This window comes from Brachionichthys hirsutus, unplaced genomic scaffold, assembly GCF_040956055.1.
Source record: "Brachionichthys hirsutus isolate HB-005 unplaced genomic scaffold, CSIRO-AGI_Bhir_v1 contig_947, whole genome shotgun sequence".
Classification (NCBI taxonomy): Eukaryota; Metazoa; Chordata; class Actinopteri; order Lophiiformes; family Brachionichthyidae; genus Brachionichthys; species Brachionichthys hirsutus.
Genome location: NW_027180496.1, coordinates 43,161 through 65,950, shown reverse-complemented (window position 1 = coordinate 65,950; position 22,790 = coordinate 43,161). Strand labels below are relative to the sequence as shown.

Below are 22,790 nucleotides of genomic sequence, written 5' to 3'. Positions count from 1 at the left end.
TGGTCCTAAGGTGTTCCGGTGCCGAGCATGTGCACGAGATTCAAGGGAAATATCGATCAAGACTGAATGTGACTGCAGTTTTATTCATTCTTCATTGTCTGCTCTAAAGAAATGTTAAAAGTCTGACAGCTGATGTAAATGAGGCCGACATGAATCAAAAGCAGCATTGACTGATTCTTTCGGTCCCTCAGGGTCGGACACACACACACACACACACACACACACACACACACCGTCACATCATCACCACCACAGCTGAGATGTTTGCAGCACTTCAATGACTCAAATTCTTAAAACTGCACAAATTATGTTGTCGAGATTTAGAAATTTGGGATCAATAAATCAGTTTGTGTAGTTTCGTCTGATCTGACATGTGTTCCATCAAATAAAGAAAAGAAAAGAAAAGTAACACACATCGACTCCAGACTTCAGTTTAATGTTTGGCACGTCTTGCTCTTCCACAAAGTTTCATGACAGTTCATCCAGCAGACACATAACTGATTACGTAAACGAATGGAGCGTCCCTTCACGCAAATGAAGAATGACGGCATTCACGCCCCGCCTTTCCTCCCCGTGTCATCGTGTTTATAAGATTATAAGCCTAATCTTATAAACAAAAACAAAAATAGAAAATAAAATCCTGACTCAGTCCATTTACTCAGATCCACTTCCAAACTTACTGGGCAATTCCTGTTTTGTGACCAAATTTCCCACCAAGTTTCCCAGAATTCCCCAAAAACAAGAACCACAAAACACTGAACATCGTTTAAACGTCTCGCGGCCTGTGGTTGGTTAGCAATGATATATGCTAACTTTTAAAACGTTACATTTTGGTTGCGTGAGTTAGTAGAAGACCCTAAATGTGTCCGGAGACTGATTTAAAGCTCCAGTTGAGCTCGAATGCGAATTCAATGCAGTAAGGTTTTCAAGAGCGTCACCTAATGAAGACACAGGCAGGAACTATGAGGAAACAACTCTCCGGCTCTGACCCGGTGCGGCGGACACGTGGTTTTAATTCAAAGGCTGAAACCTGTGGCTGTTCGCCAGCCTGATCTCCATCATCAGCAGAAATAGAACATCTTTTTGCCACCAAGTGTTGGCGATGCTTGTTTGTGTAAAAATCACGCTCTCGATACAAAAAGTGAGTTATATACAATATCGTACAAATGGTTTGCAATATTGTGAAGTGAGTAAAGGGGAAGGGGTGTATGCTAACACCAAGGTTAGAGGGGAAAAACGGGATTGTGCTTGTGTGTGCTTTAAATGTGTTTGTATACAGGGGAATAAAAATACCGGTACATGGATGTGCAAATCAAAATCAGCAAAACTGTCACGCCACACGGAGCGCTTCCTTCTGGCAACCACACCATATATACATGTTAATAAATAAATCTGTCCATAGGATTACAAAAAAACCATCACAATAATGATATTATTTTGGGCAGTCAGTTGGAAATCTAGAGATTCCAGTTCAGGGTGATCGATGTTTGTTCACGAGCAAGAAAAAGGATACGTCTGCTGGCATCGGAGAAAAAGGTTTCATAGTGAAGACGCTGCATCTCAAACAGTACAAAGAGGAAATGCTTGTATTTCAGCAAAGGTGCAACTTTCTGTGAGAAAACCCCCCACAAAAGAAGAGTGAAGATGTGAAGATGAGAGAACCTTCACCTGGTTTTGTCTGGTATGAAGACACAAAGCAGATTGATTGTTTGATTGGTGGAAACCTGTGTGGAGATGGCTCGGGCCAGGAAACAGACTAATGAGGTGGTGTGAATGCATTTACCCAGCAGATAAGGAGAAAGGGTGAGAAAAGCAGACTGTGTTTGTGCATATGTCTTGTTAAAAGGATGTTTTAAAGATAAATTCCAGCATCAGACGCACCCCCCTCGGTGGGTTGCTTTGGTCCAACATGGCATCCTCCTGACAGCCGACATCAAAGCTGCCTACAGGGTGTTTGTATCCAGGTTCAGATTCCGCCATGGGAATCCATCATATGGCGGAAAATTCAATCATACTGTTGTTTCAGTGGTCAGAGTTTGAGCTCTACGCGACTGAGTTCATACAAAAAGTTGAAACTGATTGTAATTAAAAGAACAAAAACAAGAAAAGATGTACTTGACTGAGTTGAATATCCAGCTCTTGAGTTCACTGGGTATCCAGCAAAGAGAAAGTCTATGAAGTTTGCCTATCGGTAGCCCGGGTTTGAGAGGGTTAAAGGATGGGGAGTGTATTAACCAAGGTCTAGACCTGCGTGGAATAGGAGCGATGCAATGTCGCGTACCGGCCGGCTGGATGAGCGGCGCAACGTGGCGAGTTCGGCTCAGGTTGGTCTAGACTTCGCTGGACATGGAGCGAGACTGGATGAGGACATCGGGGGTGGAGGGGAACCGATAGGGCTGATGGTCATGTGATCTCGGTGAACGTAGATCCATGCGGAGTCTGCAGAAAGAGAGGAGTAAGAAAGAGAGAGGATGGGGCAGAGAAAAGGTGAAAGAGAGAGAAAAGTGAAGAAAAAATAATCAAGGGCAATGCATGATGAGGGGCGGGAAAGAGGAGAAATCAGAGGCATCGAGCCAAGACAGAAATAAGGCAACAGATGACGGGGATAGTGAGGGGGTGACGACAACAGGCGGGAGACAAAGCGGGTTAGAATGGTGGGACATAGGTGTTGTAAGGTGGCGAGGAAGACGAGAGCGGAGGATGCTGGAGGAGAGTGAGCGACAAGGGAGCAGAATGAGAGGAGAGAGGTGAGGTGGGAGACAGGGGGGGAAAAAAGGTCAGGTGAGGGTTAGTGACCAGACACACAACGGAGGACGCAAGACATTTTCCTCTTGCATCTGCACCCCTCAGAGGATGCTTGAGGTCAGAACAAACAACCTCAAGGGACTTCGGGTATCGTTTCCTTCGAGCCTCGGCTGAATCCCGAGTTTTTCCTCCAGCCAGCTGCTTTGGGATGGACCAAAAAGCCAAACTGCTGACTCTCCTCAAAGACATATTAAGTGACTCTAAATCCCTGATAACAAGGAAATGTCTAATGGTTCAGGAGGAAGGAACCAAGCATTTGCTCTCCAGCCTTTCACTTATTGGCCAACAACAAGGCCCGGAGATTTAAAGGATTCACTCTTATGTTATTGTCGCGACACCGAGTGCTGGTGGGACTTAGAGCAGGCTCGTTTAGGGATTTGCTCTCTTTGGTAAAAAGTAGGACAGCGGATTCAGGCATGAGATGAGGGATTCCTATCTCAGCCCGTCTTTGCCTCACACCCACCCCCGCCCCTTACCTGAGGACCACTTAACTTTTCGAGTGGACTCTCCACACAGGGCAGCGTCACCATTGGCATGCCCAGAACAGACTCAGGGCGATGCGGTCGTGGCGGAGGAGGACTTGGCTGCATCTGCTGGAAGTTGTTAATCACACAAGTCACCTGGAGAAAGAATCAACCAGAATCAGAATACTTGATCCATTTGCGGTTTCTGCCTGTTAAATGGCGGTTGTTCCTCACCGGTGTCTCCATGCTCTTTCTCATGGAGGATTGTTCTTCTAGACTCTAGATAGAATCTAGAGCCTTGATATAACTTGTGTTTTTGGTGCTACATAAAAAAAATGTAACTGAACTGAACTGAATTGATAGTAGTCCTCAAAGTAAGCCAACAACAATAGACAGATCGGTCTGATTAGTTTCCACCAATCAGAGCGATTTAAAATCAGCCTTCCTCGTCTTGTCTCGTCTCACCAGAAACACAGCGATGGCTCCTCCAGTAAAGAATCCAGCCAGCACATCAGCCCAGTGGTTTCGGTACTCAGACACCCTTACGACACCGACTAGCATGGCCAGACAGAACAGGGTGAGGCTGATGGTGGGTTTGGTTAGCCGTGTGCCTTTGGTCCTGAACACTACCGTCACGTACATCTGCATACAGGACAACGCCCACAGAAGAGCACAAGGACGGGAAGCAACACAACACTTACAATTATGAATGCATCTCTACAATGTACTCAGTTTTTCCCCAAACAGGAATATTATATTTTCTTAAGTAAACTGGAAATGACTTGAACGAAGTGGGTTTAATTTTAATATGGTTTCTCCTCCAGCATGCTCCAACCTACCACTGTGTACACTGCTGAGTAAACACTGAGCGCTGCGTCCTTCGAAGGGAAGGATTTACGTGCAGATGTGACAATCAGTGGGTTGCCTGTGCAGGCGCGGCGCTCTGAGATATACTGCATCGTGGACTGGCATCCCAATGCTGTGTAGTTTGGTCGGCAGGCAGACAGGAAGTGAGGCGTCTGGCTTCCTGTCACTACCTGGCCGGCATTGGCGAAGATGGTGGTGGTGAACAGGCCGAAGGCATAGACACCTGGGGAGGAAATGAGTAGATGAGAGGAAAGAAGAAATTGAAACTGATATGGAAACCTAATCTAATGTGAAACCTGCTTGCCACTAAACATATTACAGAGGCAGAAGACCACCACAATCATGTCAAGTCACACTACTAAAACCCGTGGTCAATGATGATCACTTGCCCCACAGAAATAAGATAACATTACCGACAGAGAAACAATAATTCAGCATATCTGTGTTGTCAAAAAGTAAATGTAAAGAACGTCGTCTGTTTCTATGAGTGAGATTTATTTATTTATTTATTTATTTATTTATTTATTTCGACCACGTAAACAACCAAAAATGATAAAACAATGCCAAATACATGTGCACACATATACATAAACATAAATACATATATATACTGTACACACATATGTAAAGACATATTCACACACACACACGCAGCACATGTAATATTAATTAACAATAACTCAGACAATAAATAATAACCATAATGCACTATCTATGCCATTTACGTGAGCGAAAGGGAGTAGGAAGAAGTAAATACTTATTTAACCCTACCCCTTCTAAACTTAAATATACACACTAAAATTAAATATACATTATTTGCTCATATAGATAGCAATTCACCCCATGCTTGGATTCACGTGTGATATTGTCAGGTATTGTCCTTGTATGTTTGCAAAATCATTTCTTTGTGCCTTCTTTTAAATAAAGTCAAACTCAACATATTTTTCATTTCATTACTCAGTCTATTCCACAGTCTTACTCCACAGACAGTAATACAAAAACCCTTCTTTGTTGTGCGTATTCTACGGACCTTTAGATTTGACAGATTTTTGAAATTGTATCCCTGGTGTCTCTCATGGAACATGTTTTGTATATTGAGTGGTAATAAATAGTGTTTTGCCTTATATAAAACTTGAATTGTTTTGTGCTCTACTAAATCAAAAAATTTCAGACTTCGAGATTGCCAGAATAAATCATTAGTGTGTGCTTTATAATCCACATTATGAACGATACGTATAGCTCTTTTCTGCAAAATAAAAATTGGTTGGAGTGCAGTTTTATATGTGTTTCCCCATATCTCCGAACAATAATGTAGATATGGCATGATTAGAGAGTTGTATAGAATAAATAAAGCTTTATGATCTAAGACATGCCGAGCTTTGGCAAGGACTAAAATACTGCGAGAGATTTTTGATTTAACATACTTAATGTGAGGTTTCCAGCAAATTTTGTTGTCGATTATTACTCCCAAAAATTTTGTTTCCTGTACTGTTTCAATGTTGACACCATCAATTTGTACCTGATTCTGTATATTATAATCTCCAAAAAACATAATTTTAGTTTTGTTCAAATTTATTGATAATTTATTTTTGTCGCACCATATTTTTATTTTACTTAATTCCGAAGTGATAACATTCAAAAGTTGCTGCAAATTCTCACCCGCACAAAAAATATTTGTGTCATCAGCAAACAAAATACATTTAACCAGTCTGGATACGTTGCATATGTCATTAATGTAAAGGAGAAATAGTTTTGGTCCCAATACTGACCCCTGGGGGACCCCACACGTAATTGTCAGTCTTTCTGAAGAACAGTCACCAACCTTAACATATTGCTCTCTATTTTCTAAATAACTCTTAACCCAATTCAAAGCCACACCTCTGATCCCATATAACTCCAATTTCTTAATTAATATATCATGGTTAATTGTATCAAAAGCCTTCTTTAAATCAATGAATATTCCTGCTGCATATTGCTTTTTATCTATTGAATCTGTTATCATTTCTACGAGTTCAGTTAAAGCAAGTGATGTTGAATGTTCTGATCTAAATCCATATTGACTTTCAGCGAGTAAGTTATATTTTCCTATGAATTTGTCTAATCTGTAAGAAAATATTTTTTCTAGGATTTTTGAGAATTGAGGTAGAAGAGAGACTGGCCTATAGTTAGTGAAATGGTGACAATCCCCAGTTTTATATATCGGTATAACTTTTGCTATTTTCATACGTTGTGGAAATTGCCCAGTTTGAAATGAAAGATTGAAGATGTGAGTAAGTGGTTTAGAGATCCCTATAATGACCTTTTTTAGCATCTTCATGTCCATATCATAATCATCAGTTGATGTTTTGTTTTTACATTTATTAACCGTATTTATTATTTCATTTTCCTGTATTGCATTTAGAAACATTGAAGAGGAATTTCTTTCCTTAACTTCCTCGAAGGGTCCATTCATATTTGTCTTGGGTATGTTTTCTGCCAATTGTGGGCCAACACTTACAAAGAATTGATTAAATTTGTTGACAACCTCCTTCATATTATCAATCTTTAAATCATTATCCATAAAAAAATTTGGAAATTTATGCTGCCTCGAGCCATTTCTTATTATCTTGTTTAAAATATCCCAAGTACCTTTCATATTGCCTTTATTCCTTTCTAATAATTTATTATAATAGTCCTTTTTACATATCCTCATAATACTCGTCAACTTATTTTTATATTTCTTATATTTATTTTCAGCTTCTAACGTTCTGTACTTTAGAAATTCTCTATATAATGTATTTTTCTTTTTACAAGCATTTTGAAGACCCTTTGTAATCCATTGGTTATTATTGGATTTTTGTTTTATTCTGTTGAATTTAATTGGACAATGTCTATTGTATGAGGCAGTAAAAATATTTATAAATAAATCATATGCTTTATCACTCTCATTTTCTTTATATACAACTTCCCAGTCCTGCGCTAGTAGATCATTCCTCAGTTTATCCAAAGACTCATCTGTCTTAACCCTTCTATACTGTGGTTTGTTGTCATTCTGGATATTTCTATAGCTATTGTTGTAAATTGTGAAGACTGGCAGGTGGTCACTGATATCACAGACTAGTAATCCACTCACTGTATTATTGTCAATATGATTTGTAAAAATATTATCAATGAGCGAGGCACTATGAGAGGTAATACGACTAGGTCTGGTGATTTTAGGATAAAGACTTAAACTGTATAATGTGTTGATGAATTCATTTGTTATTTTATGTTCGTTTTGGTTCAGTAAATCAATATTAAAATCACCACAAATAAACGTGACTTTTTGATTTATGGAAAAATTATCTTCCATCCAGTCCCTGAACAGGTCTATATTTGAACCTGGTGTTCTGTATATGCAGCTCACAATGACATTTTTCTTTCTCTCTAATAATATTTCTATCGTAATACATTCAAGAACATTATCCACTACCACAGACCGTTTTTCATCAACTTTGAAAAGCATCTTCCTGTCCACAAACAATGCAACGCCACCACCCTTCTTATTTTCTCTATTCACATACACCAGTTCATAACCATCCAGCTCAAAGTCAACACCCCTTTCACTATTCATCCAAGTCTCTGAGATGGCAATGATGCTAAAAGACTGTGTGAACTGGCTTAGGAAATATTTTATATGATCAAAGTTAGCATACATACTTCTGCTGTTAAAGTGAATTATTGATATTTTGTCTCTAGAAATGATAGTATCGTTAAATTGACCTTCTGTGTAATAGTGGCATTTGTTATTCATGTTAATGAGAAGGTTATTTTCTGGATCAATGTCATTTTCAATGTCCTGTGGATGATGATCAGTGTAATGAAAAGGGTTTATTTCCAGATCCTCATGTTCGTTAATCCATTGTTGAACATTCATAATTCCAGGATGCATGAATGTTGTGTGTTCTGTCATTGAACTTGTGCGCGTAGTTACCCATACTGGCTGGCTGGTTAGAAGATAGTTCTAGTATAATCCCAGTTCCCATCAGCCGCGATCCTGTTCAGTCCAAGTCTTACCAATAATGTCCGTGTAGGTAGGGTCTCAGTCATCCAGGTCATGATAAATCATGAGGAGCAAAATAAATAAATAAATAATGGACTTGTTCAAATTTGATACATTGCTCTGTCTGGGTGTTTTGTCTTTCGCATGGACCAGCGTCCAGTGTCAGGGAACGCACAGCCTTGTTAGGGAACACACCGCCTTGTTATGGAATGTACAGCCTTGCTAGGGAACAGACTGCTTTGTTAGGGAATGTACCTATAATGGGCAGATGGAGTTGAAATGTTTGTGCGAGAGTGAGATCTGTGTCAAATGCACGAAACCTGGCGGCTCTGTAACGGCACCACTAAATAAAGCAGTTGGTAATTAGTTTCCTGCCTAAAATAACCCCAGCCCCCGAACATGTTGTTATCAGCTGAGGTGAGAAACTGCCGCAGAAGTCTCAACCTCAGCCGATTCAGCTGATGCAAATTTTAAATGAATAAATATTCAAACTTGCCTTCCTGCCTTAATCCTTTAATGCTTTTTCCACACAGATGAAATCTTTCTTCCAGATTCTCATCCAATTAACATCGACATGAATACATTCTGCCTAATAAACCTCGAAGTGATGCGGGCCACGTTTCAAAGGACAACCGTTTCTTTTATGTTATCTTAAACATTTTGATGTTTGCCGCTCTCCCTGTGAAACCCCGGCCTGCCACAGATGTTAACTTGCACATGCACAGGCCTGTAAAGAGCAGAGGGACTGTGTGTTCACCTAGGAAGCGTATTATGCGTCTCAGCAGGGGGTTGAAGTAACAGCAGTCTGCAGTAACAATGATCTTCTCCTGGGTTCCTCCAGCCTTTGCGAAGAACGCACACAGCTCTCCTACAAAAATCTGTGCACACAAAAAAACACAAAACAGCCATTTGAAAAGGTTGGTGGTCGAAAACCTTCTTAATATATCTGTTGTGTTGTGTCCAGATATTAAAATGAGAAAAACAACAACAACCAAACAGCAAGAACAAGGAATTAGATGTAGACGTGACTGTAAAATCATTAAATGATTACATAAAAAAACTAGAAACGCACTCAGCGAGCGCAGACCTCCGCCAAGCAGCTCATTCCCCTCGCAATTGGATTGGAAAAGGGAGGAGCCATGTTTTGTTTACAACGGAAGTCCCTACGGCTTCTTCTTCTACTACTATCTCCTGTAAAATTGTCAAATGTCCTAATCGGATCAATATTTTTAGGGTCCATGAACACAGTGCATCCGATCGAATTTAAGAAATGTTGTTCATGTAAACGCAGCCACTGTTTCGAAATGCAATCCTTCTGGAAATGCATGAGGTCATTGCTGCTGGGTGCTTCCGCTTTTATTGTACTCAGTCTTGTAGCAGAGGTTTTGGTCAGGAATTGTGAGACTGAGCAGCTGTCCTCTCTCTAGGACGATCCTTCCTCAGTGGCCTGCAACTGGGAGTCTCATCCGCATTAGAGTCCACAACACTCAAGGATGTTGGCACACACTAAACATAGCGCCCTCAAAGAGTGATTATCCATGGCAGAGATCAGCTTCATCTGAAATGATCCTGGCAGTTTCCGTACTCCGTGCCGTGGCAGCAGTGGGACCCACTTTAACACCGAACGTGTTCCACATACTAATAATCAATGAGGAAGAACCTGGACACAATGCGCCGCTCATCCCCCACAGTGACAATGTCTCAAGACACACAGCAGGAGAATGTTGAAGAGCAATGGCATACATTTGAAAGAAAAACAGAAAGAAAGAAAAAGAAAGAAAGACGGACAGAGCAGGAGAAGGAATCGTCATGTGCCTGCTACATGTCTCTGGTCATTTCTAAGCCGTTCGATCCAAATCAAATGACGCAAAGGTATGCAAGGGCCCGGCCGGAGATGCTGTCGTGTCCAAATATCAGGATGAGCAGAGTGGAAGGAACTAAAACCTGTGATCCACGTACATTTCAGGTGCAAAACTAGAGCGGGAGGAGAGATCGATCATCATCAGCCACCGATAAATACTTGAAAGATCAATAATGGCATGCACAGAAGACATCATGAGTTCAGAGAGTATTTTTTTGTCAGCACAAGGAAGATGAAGGATTCTGTTCTGTGTGTGGAAGTAACCAGAGCTTGATTTGCTTCAGTGGGTAGTCGTCAAATGAGAATGTGCATTCAGAGAGGCCCTATTTGTGAAGGTTTGTCTATTAGACGGATGTAACTGGAGATGTTGTACCGCAAGTAATGAGATGAATTACAGAGGGCTGTGGAGATAACTCAGGGTGCAGGAATGAAGGGAGCAAGAAGAGAGGAAGAAAAGAAGGCAATGAAAGAGCTTAGATGAACACATGTTAAGCACCTTTTTTAAATATATATTTTACTGACTGCTTCTCAGTAGATATGCAAATTCAGAAAAAGAAAATACGTCTATTTTCTACGTGAAGACAAATATTTCAACAAGCTCTTTGCTGAACGCAACAAATGTGTCAGAACAGAGAATGCAGGAGAGAAACATCCGGGCATGTTTCCATCGGTTAGCAAAGGTGCTGACAGACCTGGAAGAATAAACCAGAGAGAGAGAGGCAGGTGAGATGTGCTGATCTGCAACGATCCAGATCAGAGCCAGCATCTAACTGATCAACGGAACAGACCTCTCATCAGAATCTGTCCCTCACTCTCTGAGCAATTCTGATAACAGGTGAACAAACCAACAATGGCCACCTGACCTCCTCAGCAGAGGTAAGAAGTGCAATAAAGCTGATGATCAGTCGTGATATTTTCAGTCTTTCTGATGCTCTTTATTGCAACGTGCAGACGCAGCTCTGCAGAAATGAGACCTAAAGCTTCTGACAAACCTGGGATGGCTATTCACGTGTGAAGCACACCGAGACGACATCCCATCATCTGGCATCATGTACGGCAACCTCAGTCTCCGCACTGCAGTTTATACAGTACGTGGGATCTCAACTAAAGGATTACGTTAAAGGCACTACTACCCCCGTCACAGTCCTGCAGGATCACCGTCATCTTCATTCACATGTGGTTTCCACCAGGATGCTGCTAACAGCAGAGTGAGGGAAAATACGGGCGCAAATCCACTGGCGTGATGAAAAAGAATGATGAAGGAAAGAACAAGCGCTCATTCATAGATGGGTGCCTACAACGTGCCCAAACCCAAACGGGAGTGGGGTACTTTCCAGTACTCAAAACTTATACTGCATCTACAGGCATGGGCAAACTCACACGCAGACATAAACACAGATAACGAAAAGACCAAGATGCATAGCGACACCGTTTGCAAGTGTTGATTTATTACATTCCACCCATCCCTTTCTTCGTTCTATGAGATTTAATTTGCTCTTTCACATTTCATTTCATTTTTTTGCACAGCGGAAAAATAGCGTCTCATGCGTTCTGCCTCAGTTCCTTCTTTTACATTTTGCGTGCCCCCTGTTCCATTGTCTTGCATTCTGCACCAGTGGGATTCAAAGTATTTTACGTTTCAATAATTGCGCCCCCCCCCCCCCACCCCCACCCCTCACTGCTTGTTTATCCTTTAACATCTTGCTCAAAATTACTTTCTCTCCACTTAATCACAGATTTGGGGTCAGCCACATGCCTCCAGCCGCAGCATCGTCTGCTGGATGCACCTGAGTTTACGCTCCTCAGCAACTGGGGTTAAAAACAAAGAGATCAAATCCTGTTCTGTTTTCTCAAGAAAAGAAAAGCTTCAAAAAGAGCGTTTTGTTGATCTGACGTACTTAAAAATGAAGAAGACACATACTCTGTAAAGACAGACTCTTAAGGATTCTCATGAAATCCGTTCAATCCGCTCTTTGTGTGCGTGTGTGTGTGTGTGGAGTCACACATGGAAAGGAAGCATACACATTATCTTATCTCTGATATCAGCCTCACCACTTGCTGTTCACGCCCCTAAATATATTAAATAGATAGATACTTCATTCCGAAATGAAAGCATTAAAAGCATTAAATGCTCGAACATCAGCTGGCTCTTACTGAGCAGTGGTAACAGTAGTAGACTATACCCCTGACCAGAAAGTACCACGTGGGAGTAATGGAGCAGTAGCAGCCACACTGAGCTGTGAGACGAAGCGCTTCAGGTGAAACGCGGCACGTCTCCAGCTCCTCGGCAAACTGGCCGACTGCTGTTAACGCGCCTGCTGTTGTGCAAAGAAAAGATCTAACCATGCGCAGCAGCAGATTATTGACCGACCTCTTTATAAAAATATAACAAAATACTGTTACTGAATGGACACACCAGCTTATTCATCTGTTGCGTGTCAATGAGTGTTTGTTGTGTTGTTAATATGCACAAATTGACCTCCAAGCATCACGTTACTCTTGCAGAGTAGCATAATGTGCCTCATTGCTCGCAGGCCTGTGCATGTCACAGCATGGGGAGGATCAGTTAATGCAGGCTGCTTAACAAGTGGATTAAGCAGATATTCAGGTCTCCATCCCCAAATCAGGATGCAGAGACACTGAGTACAAAGCAACAGACCTGCATGACTTGCTTCCTCCTTTCATCCCACAGCTCCCCTGGACAGGAGAGAGGCAAGTGAACGCTGCGTTACCTCTTGCATCACCTGGATTCTCAGCAGAAGTATACACAATATTCTGCAGAGAAAAGGTGCGACCGTGTGACAAATTCACAGAAAACCACAGATTTGGTTCACCAGACAAAACAACATGAGGCCAAGAATAGTGGACGGCAAGCTGGGATGAACCCCTGCTGGGAATACAGATTGGCCACTGGCATTCATCGGAGATCTCTGAGGCGGCGAGTGAAGCATGGCGGTCCACCAGCCACGCAGGAGGCCCGAGGTGTTTTGCTTCTCTGCCTCGGGGAAAAGTGGATCAAAGCTCGGGAGAAGAAGAAGAAATCTCATTTGACAGGTTTGAGGGACTTCTGCCGAAACTACCAGATAGGCAATAAATAGTAAACCACGAACTCTCGGGGAATGAGGGAGCGGCAATGAGAAGGAGGGAACGAGGACAGTGCTCGATGATGCAAATATAAAAATGGTCTGCTAATGAAGTCCCAAATGGCCTCGGGCGCGCGTGATTATCGCTGGGATCGTGTTCGAGGCAGACTGGAAACTGTGGAAAATCCTTCTTGTGTGTGTATCTCAGCAGCGGAGATATTTAGAACAGATACTGGAAGTTTAATGTACTGTGATAAAACGCTGTGGCTCTTCCTACCATGAATAGACTCCATGTCTGAGTTGTGATTTGAATCTTTTCCCTTCTGCTGTGACGGACTTCATCGTTTCATTTGGTTTCTTGTGGGTACATGATTCCCCTCTTATCAGACATTTTCCTTATTTCCCTTTTCATTATAGAATGGAGAAAGAGAAGTGAAAGGGCAGCCTTCATCCAGGCATACATGCTCCTCCCATGTCAGCAAAAATGGGTGGGGTAAGTGCAGTTTAATGTTTAATGCTCCGATGACATTATGCAAATTACAAGACATTTTATGATAACCCTGATGAAGACAACAAGCCCAACAACTTTCACCATATGTGTGTGGGCTTTAAATATCTATATATTTCATTCTTTAACCATTATTATTATTTAACTGCTGCAATCTGGATCTTGTGATTATGTATTTGTCTGTTCATGTTTATGTACATTTGTTGTGTTTTTAGACTTCTTTTTTTTTAATTACCTGCTGTGATAAGAATTGCCTGGTTGGGACATGCAAATAAATAAACTTGAAACTTGAACTTGAACTTAACATCATGGCTATACCTGCAGGGCCGGTGGGCTGATGAAATAACAAAAGAATATATACAGTCTGTAAAGAAAAAAGAAATCTGAGTATAAAAAATACGAATAAAAATTATATCCTCATGAGACCCAGCCCGCTAGCATGTCCTCTGTAGTGGACATTTGTCCATTACAGAGGACATGCTAGCTCTCAGGAGGATATGCCACTCCTGTCGGCAGCCTCAGCCACAGTGTTTCCATCCTAAGATATCGACATTCCCTGGAACAACCATACGGGGAATTCAGGGTTCAGCATCCTGGCTGAGGACACATCAGCTTGGGATTGAAACGCTGACCTTCTAGTTTGTCGATTAACCTTTATTGTCTGCTGCCTGCCACCCATGCAGCATTTTATTCTCATCAACGTCTTTGAATGCTTCCTCTGATAGACCCAGACTCGTCATCATTGATGTTTCCTGGTGTCGCCGTTTCACTCAGAAAATGGAGCCATGCTAGATCAAGCTGGGATGTGTTCAGGTGGCACTCACTTTTTTCCTGTGAGCCTACTTTCTGGGTCCAGAGGGATCCGTAGGCGTCTGTGTTCTTGATGGCAAAGCTTTTCCCCCCACTCCTATAATGCCCAGAGCACTTATGGCTTTGTCTGTGTGTGCCATCTATCGATCTCAGTGTGTCCTCCAACATTCTTCTTCATGGGCTCAATACGCAGTTGGGAGTCTCCACTTTACCCGAGCTGAGGAGACCAATTTGGCAGAAAACCTTGAGGTACACCAACCAAAATCAGGACGGCTCTGCCTGTCAGGTGACTTTTCAGTCCACTGCATGCTACTAACGCATTTCTGCCACTGCTTGACCTATAAAGATACCAAGAACAATTTTGAGGATGATCCAGATCACCATGTGGATGGTGTAAATCCAATCAGGAGGGGAATAACCTGCTTCCTGCTTGGTGGATGTTTGTGCTCTACGAGTGCTTTTATAGTTCATTCATTTATTGATTCATTTTCTGAAACTGCTTATCCAGTGTTTGTTTAAATGCAATTGACCTCACATGAATATATATCATAGAAATAGTTTCAAGCATGTAAATTAACATAGAATGAAGGTGAACTTCAGCACTGGACAGCTCCATAGGTAGTCGGCTACATATGGAGCTGTCCAGTGCTGATTCTGAAAGTGCCGTCTTTTCCGCGGCATTGACTCGGGGAATGTTCTTTATCTTGCCCACTTCGGTTGTTTTTTTTGGTTTGTGCATGTCCATGACAAGACAGGGTGGTGGCTTTTTGGTTTTGCTTTGATTTTGTATCGATTATCTTTGTTCCTGCATGATGATTGCATTTGAATGGAACTTTTCCACATTATTAGATGTGCTAATTTATTCCAATCACAAACTTTGGTTCATACTTGTGATTTTTCTCATTTACAGTATGGCTTTATCTCTAACAATTATTAAGTTACAACCTTTTAAAAAAGTGATATCAAAACTGAATATATTATTGTAATTACTGTGATGGCTAAATAGTTAAATAACAAAATAAATAGTTATTTAACAGCATGTTAAGGAGTAGTTACATTTATTTTACATTAAATGACATTACATTTAGTTATGTTTTTTTTTACTGTGTTACAGTTTACATTTGGCCTTTGGAGGGCAAACATAATGCTAATGTGGCCCTTGGAGAAAATGAGTTTGACATCCCTACTTTAGAGGTTTTAGAATCAAACAAACAACAAGACAAAACTGAATTAGCCCATCAATATGAAATGAACTGAAACGACTTACACATTTCTAACTGATCTCCTCTTGAACTCGATGCCAAAACTCTTTTTCTCTTGTCACAGTCTATCACAAAATGTCATCAGCATTTTGCATAGATTTAAAAATAACATTGGTGTGCTTTGATGCTAAAATGAGCATGAGCAGCATAATGTGCCTCGTGGCTCGCAGGTCTGTGCATGTCACAGCATGGGGAGGATCAGTATTTTTCCATGCACCAACCTCTCCTGTCTTCCAAGATCCTCCTAATCCTGCAATCATCTTGCGTATTGCCTGCCCCTATCCTGATTTGTCTGCTGGTTTGGACTGACCACCTCTGTTAAAACATGAAATTAAAGGTAACGGATTCCCTTCTCCTGTTGTGCTTTTGGGTTCTCCATGTCGGCATCGTGACAGAACAATCTGGCCATCATGAACCCAGCCGACACTGTTCCAGATACCTGTCGCTCATTTCTAAAATCATGCTCTCTGATTTCTTTTCTAAAATTCTTACTACAGCCCTCCGCCTTTACCACCGAGCAGTTCCGAATGGCTTACATACTTCTGAACTTCGCAAAGTGTTTGACCCTGTAACTTCTGGGCGATAAGCAGCTAGAGGGCTCCTGACCATCACACAGGGTACCAGGTCGTGTTAATGCAGTAATATCAACTGAACTACAATGTAGGACTCAACTCACACAGAAGGATGAATAAATCGACCAATGCCATATGTCAAATTTATATGTGTTTTGCCAAATGTTACTGGCTTCGTCCAACCAGATCCCCCAACCAACATCCCCACACCTCTTGGCATATTATTGTTGTTCAGATGGTATAAAGGCTAAAGCAGACTCTGTGTACTTACTCTCAGTTGGGGTATTACCCTACATTGTGACGTATTTGCTGTTTATTGCTGGATCATGCCTCGGGCCCAATTTTAAAATGTCTAAGGTACAGTGTGTGAGGCGCATGGCCCACGGTTTTTCTGGCATGTCTAAATCCATTTTGCCAAATAAACAGCACATAATCAGAGGTTGGAGTTAGTGCTTTTTTTATTGATGTGTAATTTTAATGTAACATAAAGGAAGTCAAGCGAATAGTGTAATCTTAAAAAAGTAATGTGCACTTGAATCTGTTTTTTTTTTTTTATGACATCCCTGGTCAGTAATCAGGAAAGTCCGAAAGAGTAGGGCTTGAGTGGTTTATTTTGTACAGGGCAGCTTGGGCAATGGAATCATGTGAATGGATTTTGAAAATCTGTCTAGAACAGTGAGAATAACCTGTTGTGGAACTTCCTGGAGAGGGCATCGTGCTTGGTGTTTTTCATTAATCAAACTTTCAAGATGGCCATGAAATGAATTTCCAGTGCTCTTGCAAGCATTTGCTTTGGTGTAAAGTAAAAAAATATATATACTGGTACAGATATATCCAGAAGAAGTAAGTAAATTTAGTTTAATCCATTGACAAATGAGAAGCTGCATGCTTGTGTTGAAAATGTTTCAAAAACATGAAGTGCCTTTTTTTAATCGCTATAAATGGCCTAACGGGAAATGTAACTGTTAATGAGACAGAGTTCAAGGTGGGATGGCGTGCATACAGTTCTGCACCGCCTGTTGTAGCGTAGCGCAAAGAGCAAGACAGTCTGCAAAAGGGGGACGATGAGGTGGACGGGATTACTGGAGGTGAGGGATTACAGTCACTGGTAGATTAAAACAATGGCTGTGCAATAAACCCTTCAATTATTAATTAGAACGATTGACCAATGGAATGGATACATTATGAGAAACGCTTCTCAGTATGTAGCATCACAATTCAATACACAGCAGCTACAATGACAAATACCTTCAGAATAAATTCAGACAGAATTGATCGTTATAACCTCGATGAAGATAAAAGTTTCGGCGGGGCTACATTAATTTGTGAGTCTGCCTAATAAACCCTTTGGCATCGAGAGCCCCTTCACAGAAAAACAACCTTGACAATCAACACAGAAATTAGAATGTTTTTTTGTTTGGTTCCTTTCATTTTCAGAAGAAGACAAACATGAGCACATGAGCACATGAGCACAGATGTGGCCAACAGATTGAGGTGGAAAGGCGTTAGAGCCCCTCTCCTCCGTTAACAGTGGCTCGGCTCCTTGTTCTGAAGCTTCGGAAGATGATTGATGGCTTTAATTAGATGCTGGGACTTCTCTGGGAGCTGACAAAGAGCTTGTGGTGCCTACTTTGGACTAGGAGGTAATTCAGACGTAGCCGTTGAGTCTATTTAAACAGTCAAACCTCTAACATGTAATCCCATTTACTTCTTGTACAGTCTAGCTTTTTTTGTGTATTTTTTGAGTTGACATGCTGAAAATGAAAAAGTCAAGTCTCTGTGCAACAAAAGGCTGTGATAGATCCAAACCTTTTACTTAATATCCTATGAAAGGTCACAGCTCTGGCTGATTTTTGTACACATCAGCCTCTTTTTCTGTAAACACAAAGGTCTGCTCTGCTGCTGCAGTGGACAAAAGGAAACCAGACTCCTCAGGAAGCCCATTAGCACCAGGCTGGCACTACGACAAGAAGCTGGTCCTGTAATTTACCTTGCTGCTTATTAGGAGCAACAAAACCTTTGTCGGCACAGGTTAGGGCAGATTAGTTGCTGTAAATAATGCGCTCTGACCCAGATCAACTTACAAAGTAATTTACCTCCAATTGAAGTACCATTAAAGGTCTGCTACGTTGAATTCGCAATGATTAAAGGGACATAACGGAAACTGTTTACTGGATAAGTTTATTTGATCCAGTAATAACATTTATAGGATCACATGTTCCACTAACTCAGGGGTGAGAAACAGAAAATATTCTGGTGGGCCGGGCCAAAAGGCTGAATTCCATTCCGCATAATATTGATCGTATTCCTTTATAAAATAAGTAGAAAATAGCATTGTTTTGACAAGATTGTAAGAGTATATGTTATAATTAAGCAATTAAAAATTGAGGTTGCCTTACAAAAAATGTCAGTTATACAATTAAATTTCTCAGAACAATGGTGAAATAAATGTGAATGTTTTACCATTTGTGACGCATATTAGGACACATTTTGACTGTTGGAAAGTTGTGTGAAGGTTCTCAGCATCCTAAAGACATCACAATATTGTCTGTGTGCTCATTAAGAAAGATGCTGAACATACTGAACTGTCACTGAATGCAGTTTTACTCCATGCATGAGTTAAAGTAGAACATTTGTTTATTTTGTAATTTCCAATTAACCCAACACGGGCCGGTCAGAGTCAACCAAAGGGCCGAATGTGGCCCTGGGGCCGTACAATGCCCAGGTCTGCACTAACTGGTCACCCTATCCCATCCTTGCTTGTCGAGGTTGACGCTCATACTCATTGATGACACAGAACACATGGCACAATTGTTCTATTTATGTCTGACACACAGTCCACACCTTTTGGGATTCTTGTGGTATTTTGACTGCAAGAAACAGAACTTGCACCCAGATGATTGCCACGGGGATGGAAGCTGGATCTTCATGTTAATTATGAAATATCACCTCCTGTCTTTCTGTCTGCGTCTTGGCAGGTTTACACATGAACTTGGTACCAGGGCTCAGCTTGCACCGAGAAGAACTCATTAAAGGGCGACGCCTTTAAGGGCTGTGTCAGAATTGTTTATGCCTATTTGAACATTGTAGTAAAGACCTATTTGTTTTGCTTTGGTAATTCTAATTAAACGTCTTGACCAATCTCGCTTTTGCCTACTTTTATAAGGAAAACAATGTATGGCTAAATACAATTATTAGTCATCAGTCAGTCTCAAATCCTCCAAAACCTTCCTGACATCCTTTATAGCAGCGGTCCCCAACCTTTTTTGCACCACGGACTGGTTTCATCTAAGACAGGGGTGTCAAACTCATTTTCTCCAAGGGCCACATTAGCATTATGTTTGCCCTCCAAAGGCCAAATGTAAACCGTAACACAGTAAAAAAAGTAACTAAATGTAATGTAATTTAATGTAAAATAAATGTAACTACTCCTTAACATGCTGTTAAATAACTTTATTTATTTATTTAACTCTTTAGCTGCCACAGTAATTACAATAAAATATTCAGTTTTGATATCACTTTTTTAAAAGGTTGTAACTTAATAATTGTTAGAGATAAAGCCATACTGTAAATGAGAAAAATCACAAGTATCAACCAAAGTTTGTGATGGGAATAAATTAACACATCTAATAATGTGGAAAAGTTCCATTCAAACGTAATCATAATGCAGGAACAAAGATAATCAATACAATCAAAGCAAAACCAAAACCACCACCTTGTCTTGTCATGGACATGCAGAAACCAAAAACACCAACCGAAGTGGGCAAGATAAAGAACATTCCCCGAATCAATGCCGCGGAAAAGACGTCACTTTCAGGATCAGCACTGGACAGCTCCATATGTAGCCGACTACCTATGGAGCTGTCCAGTGCTGATCCTGAGCTCCATATGTAGCCGGGATCAACATTTCAACACATGCTGGAAAAAATAACCTTCAATAGTCACCGCCAGCAGATTATTAATTTCCTGACTGCAGCGTGTTGCTATTGTTATTGCCATGTTGCTGATTTTTTCCATTTGATCAGTTCACTACTTAAGGATTGCGTACCAAGGTGACTTATTAATCCTCTCCAACAACGTTTTTCCCAATATACTCTGCATTATTCTCAATTCGCCTCGCGACGGTGCCGAAAGAGGAACCCGCGCTGTCTTTTTAACTGCAGCCTCTCCTAGAAGTTCATGGCAAATGTCCTCAGGCAGGATCAATTCTTCACCAATAGTAAAAGGTTTCTTCGCCTTAGCAATACGATTAGCCACTAAGTATGACGTTAGCAGTACACACACATTTGTTGAAGTGGTGGGCATCAGTAATTGCTGCTGCCCTTCTTGTTCATGTTTCTTTCTTGTCTTTTACTGCAGGGTGCTTGGTCTCCAGGTGCAGAAGCAGTGTTGAACCCTTCATTCACTCATTTGCTAGCTTGTCGCCACATCTTATACAGAGCGGGCTCGGTGCATGAGAATCACCTGTAGGGATGAACCCCTATTTTAAGTAGGACTCCTGGTTTGTCTTTTAATTGCAGATTTCGCTCTTCTTCTGTCTCCTTGTTGGGCCTTTTCCCCTTTCCAAAGAAGCTCGCTAAAGATGTTTGTTTTTTACTCATTTCTGATAGCTTGTGGGCTTAATGTTTCGGGGTAATGTCTGGTAACCTATCAGGTGACCTGTCAAGAGGCACAGACGCATGCAGTCGTCTGTGAGTCATTCCACACAGAAGTCACTTTTCAAAATAAAACATCTTTAGACTGATAATCAATAAAAAAAATAAAAATAAAAATGTGAACGTTCTGTGCGGCCTGGTACCTAATGGCCCGCGACCCGGTGGTTGGGGACCGCTGCTTTATAGCACTAGTAGTGATGTCAATCTATCTGTTAACTAATCGTGCATTGTTTTGGTCTACCATCGGTGTGAACATTGTCAACAGTGAACACTGCTTTCTTTTCTTTGGGGGTTTTGTGGCTGCATGATAAACTGTGCACAGTGGTATCATATTATATAACCCACAACCTTTCCCTCAGCCCCCAACTGCTGCACGCAAACATAATCTGTCTGTGATGCTTGTGTAAGACACTCGTCTTTGCAGTAGGCGCGGGTTGTTGCTGTTGTTTTTTGTCTATGAATGCAATCTAGTCAGGATATTTGTCTGGTTTGTATTGTGACTGTCCGTCGGTTTGCTTTCAGGTGTTCTGTGTGTTTTTGTGGTCTGTCAGGTTTGTGTCGGGGCTCAGGTGTGCATTGCGTGCTCACTCTCTTATCTCACTTTGGGCTCATTGTCTCTTCCCTAACCTTTCATCCCCAGTTTTTATTTTCAGACATCCCTCTTTCTTTTCTTTAATAGGTCTTTCTAATGACCTATTAAATCTGTGACATCTCGGCTGACACACACAAACACACACACACACATACACACACACACACCTGCCTAGAGGTTACCTCCATGCAGCCTTCCAGTCTGTTCACTATATAACTGCTCAACACAGACAGTAAGATTGAAAAAACAGGAAGTGAACACTGTTTTCCTGTGTCGTTTCATAGGACGTAAAAACACACGAAAAACTATTCAAACTACTCAACTTTTACAGATTGATACTTTCTATTACAACTTATTCCTAATACAGTCACACACTTGTACTTACAACACAACACCACCCATCTCTTACCATCAGGGTGGGGATGGCTGTGACGAGTGAGTAGATAAGCACAGGGGGGATCTTGCTGGTGTCATCCGGACCGGGGTAAGGCTTGGAGAAGGTCTTGTCGTAGCAGAAGAAGCCTTGGATGTGCACAGGAAAGGTGTCCGTGTACTCAAAGTAGTAAGCCAGCATCACCGTCCCAGCCATGATCACCAGCTGGAAGTATAACATTATCCCTCCGTTAGGAGGGGAGACAACGAGAGGTGAAGAAGAGGATGCAGAAGCGGAGGAGGCAGATGAGAGGAAGAAGGGAGAGCCAAGTCCCTGTTCCTCTCTGCCACGCAGAGATGCATAGGAAATACAGTCTGATAGAGCGAGTGAGAGAGAGAGAGCGAGAGACTGAGCGAGAGAGAGGTTTAGAGGGAAAAATCGAAGAGCGGGATAACAAGACCAGAAAGAGAAAAGGTAATCTGCAGGAGGAGGCTTCTCTCTAAAGGGAACAGAAAAATAGAATGAACTGGGTCTGTGGCAGCCAATGCAGCATAAACACAGAATAGCATAGTGAGCGAGCAACAGAATGAGAGCAAGAGTGGGTGAGAGAGATAGAAAGGGAGCGAGGGAGGAGGCGGGAGGGAGACAGAAACGGGAACAGCCTTTCTTCTGTCAGCACTGATGAGAACTGCTACTGTGGACCTGCTGGTGGTGTTCATGTAGATGCTGTGTGGAGGAACTCCATCTGTGTTTCTGCAGACGTGTGGTTCTCATCATCAGCTGACATCGCTGCTAAAAACGGAGCTGTCATGCCTCACATGTCTAATGTCGCTCTGACCATGCTGGATGTGCTCGTGCACGTGTTGAACTTAATGCTGGTTCTGGGCCTGAAGAACAGGTTGAAATTGGAGTGATTG

At 41.6% G+C, this 22,790-nt stretch overlaps 1 protein-coding gene across 2 annotated transcripts; it reads right to left on the bottom strand.

Annotated features, from left to right (window-relative positions):
- Positions 1-2,330: 2,330 nt before the first annotated feature.
- LOC137915592 (phospholipid phosphatase-related protein type 5-like) lies at positions 2,331-22,113 on the bottom strand. Of its 2 annotated transcripts, none has more exons than XM_068758786.1 (6): positions 21,910-22,113; positions 8,915-9,035; positions 4,109-4,359; positions 3,735-3,911; positions 3,283-3,425; positions 2,331-2,421 (listed from the first exon to the last, which is right to left on the bottom strand). In XM_068758786.1, exons 1-6 carry the CDS (start codon positions 22,111-22,113, stop codon positions 2,331-2,333), a joined length of 987 nt encoding a protein of 328 aa, XP_068614887.1. The 2 variants fall into 2 exon arrangements, with proteins under 2 accessions (XP_068614887.1, XP_068614886.1); XM_068758785.1 differs by having other exon boundaries at positions 2,331-2,439; positions 3,298-3,425.
- Positions 22,114-22,790: the final 677 nt, after the last annotated feature.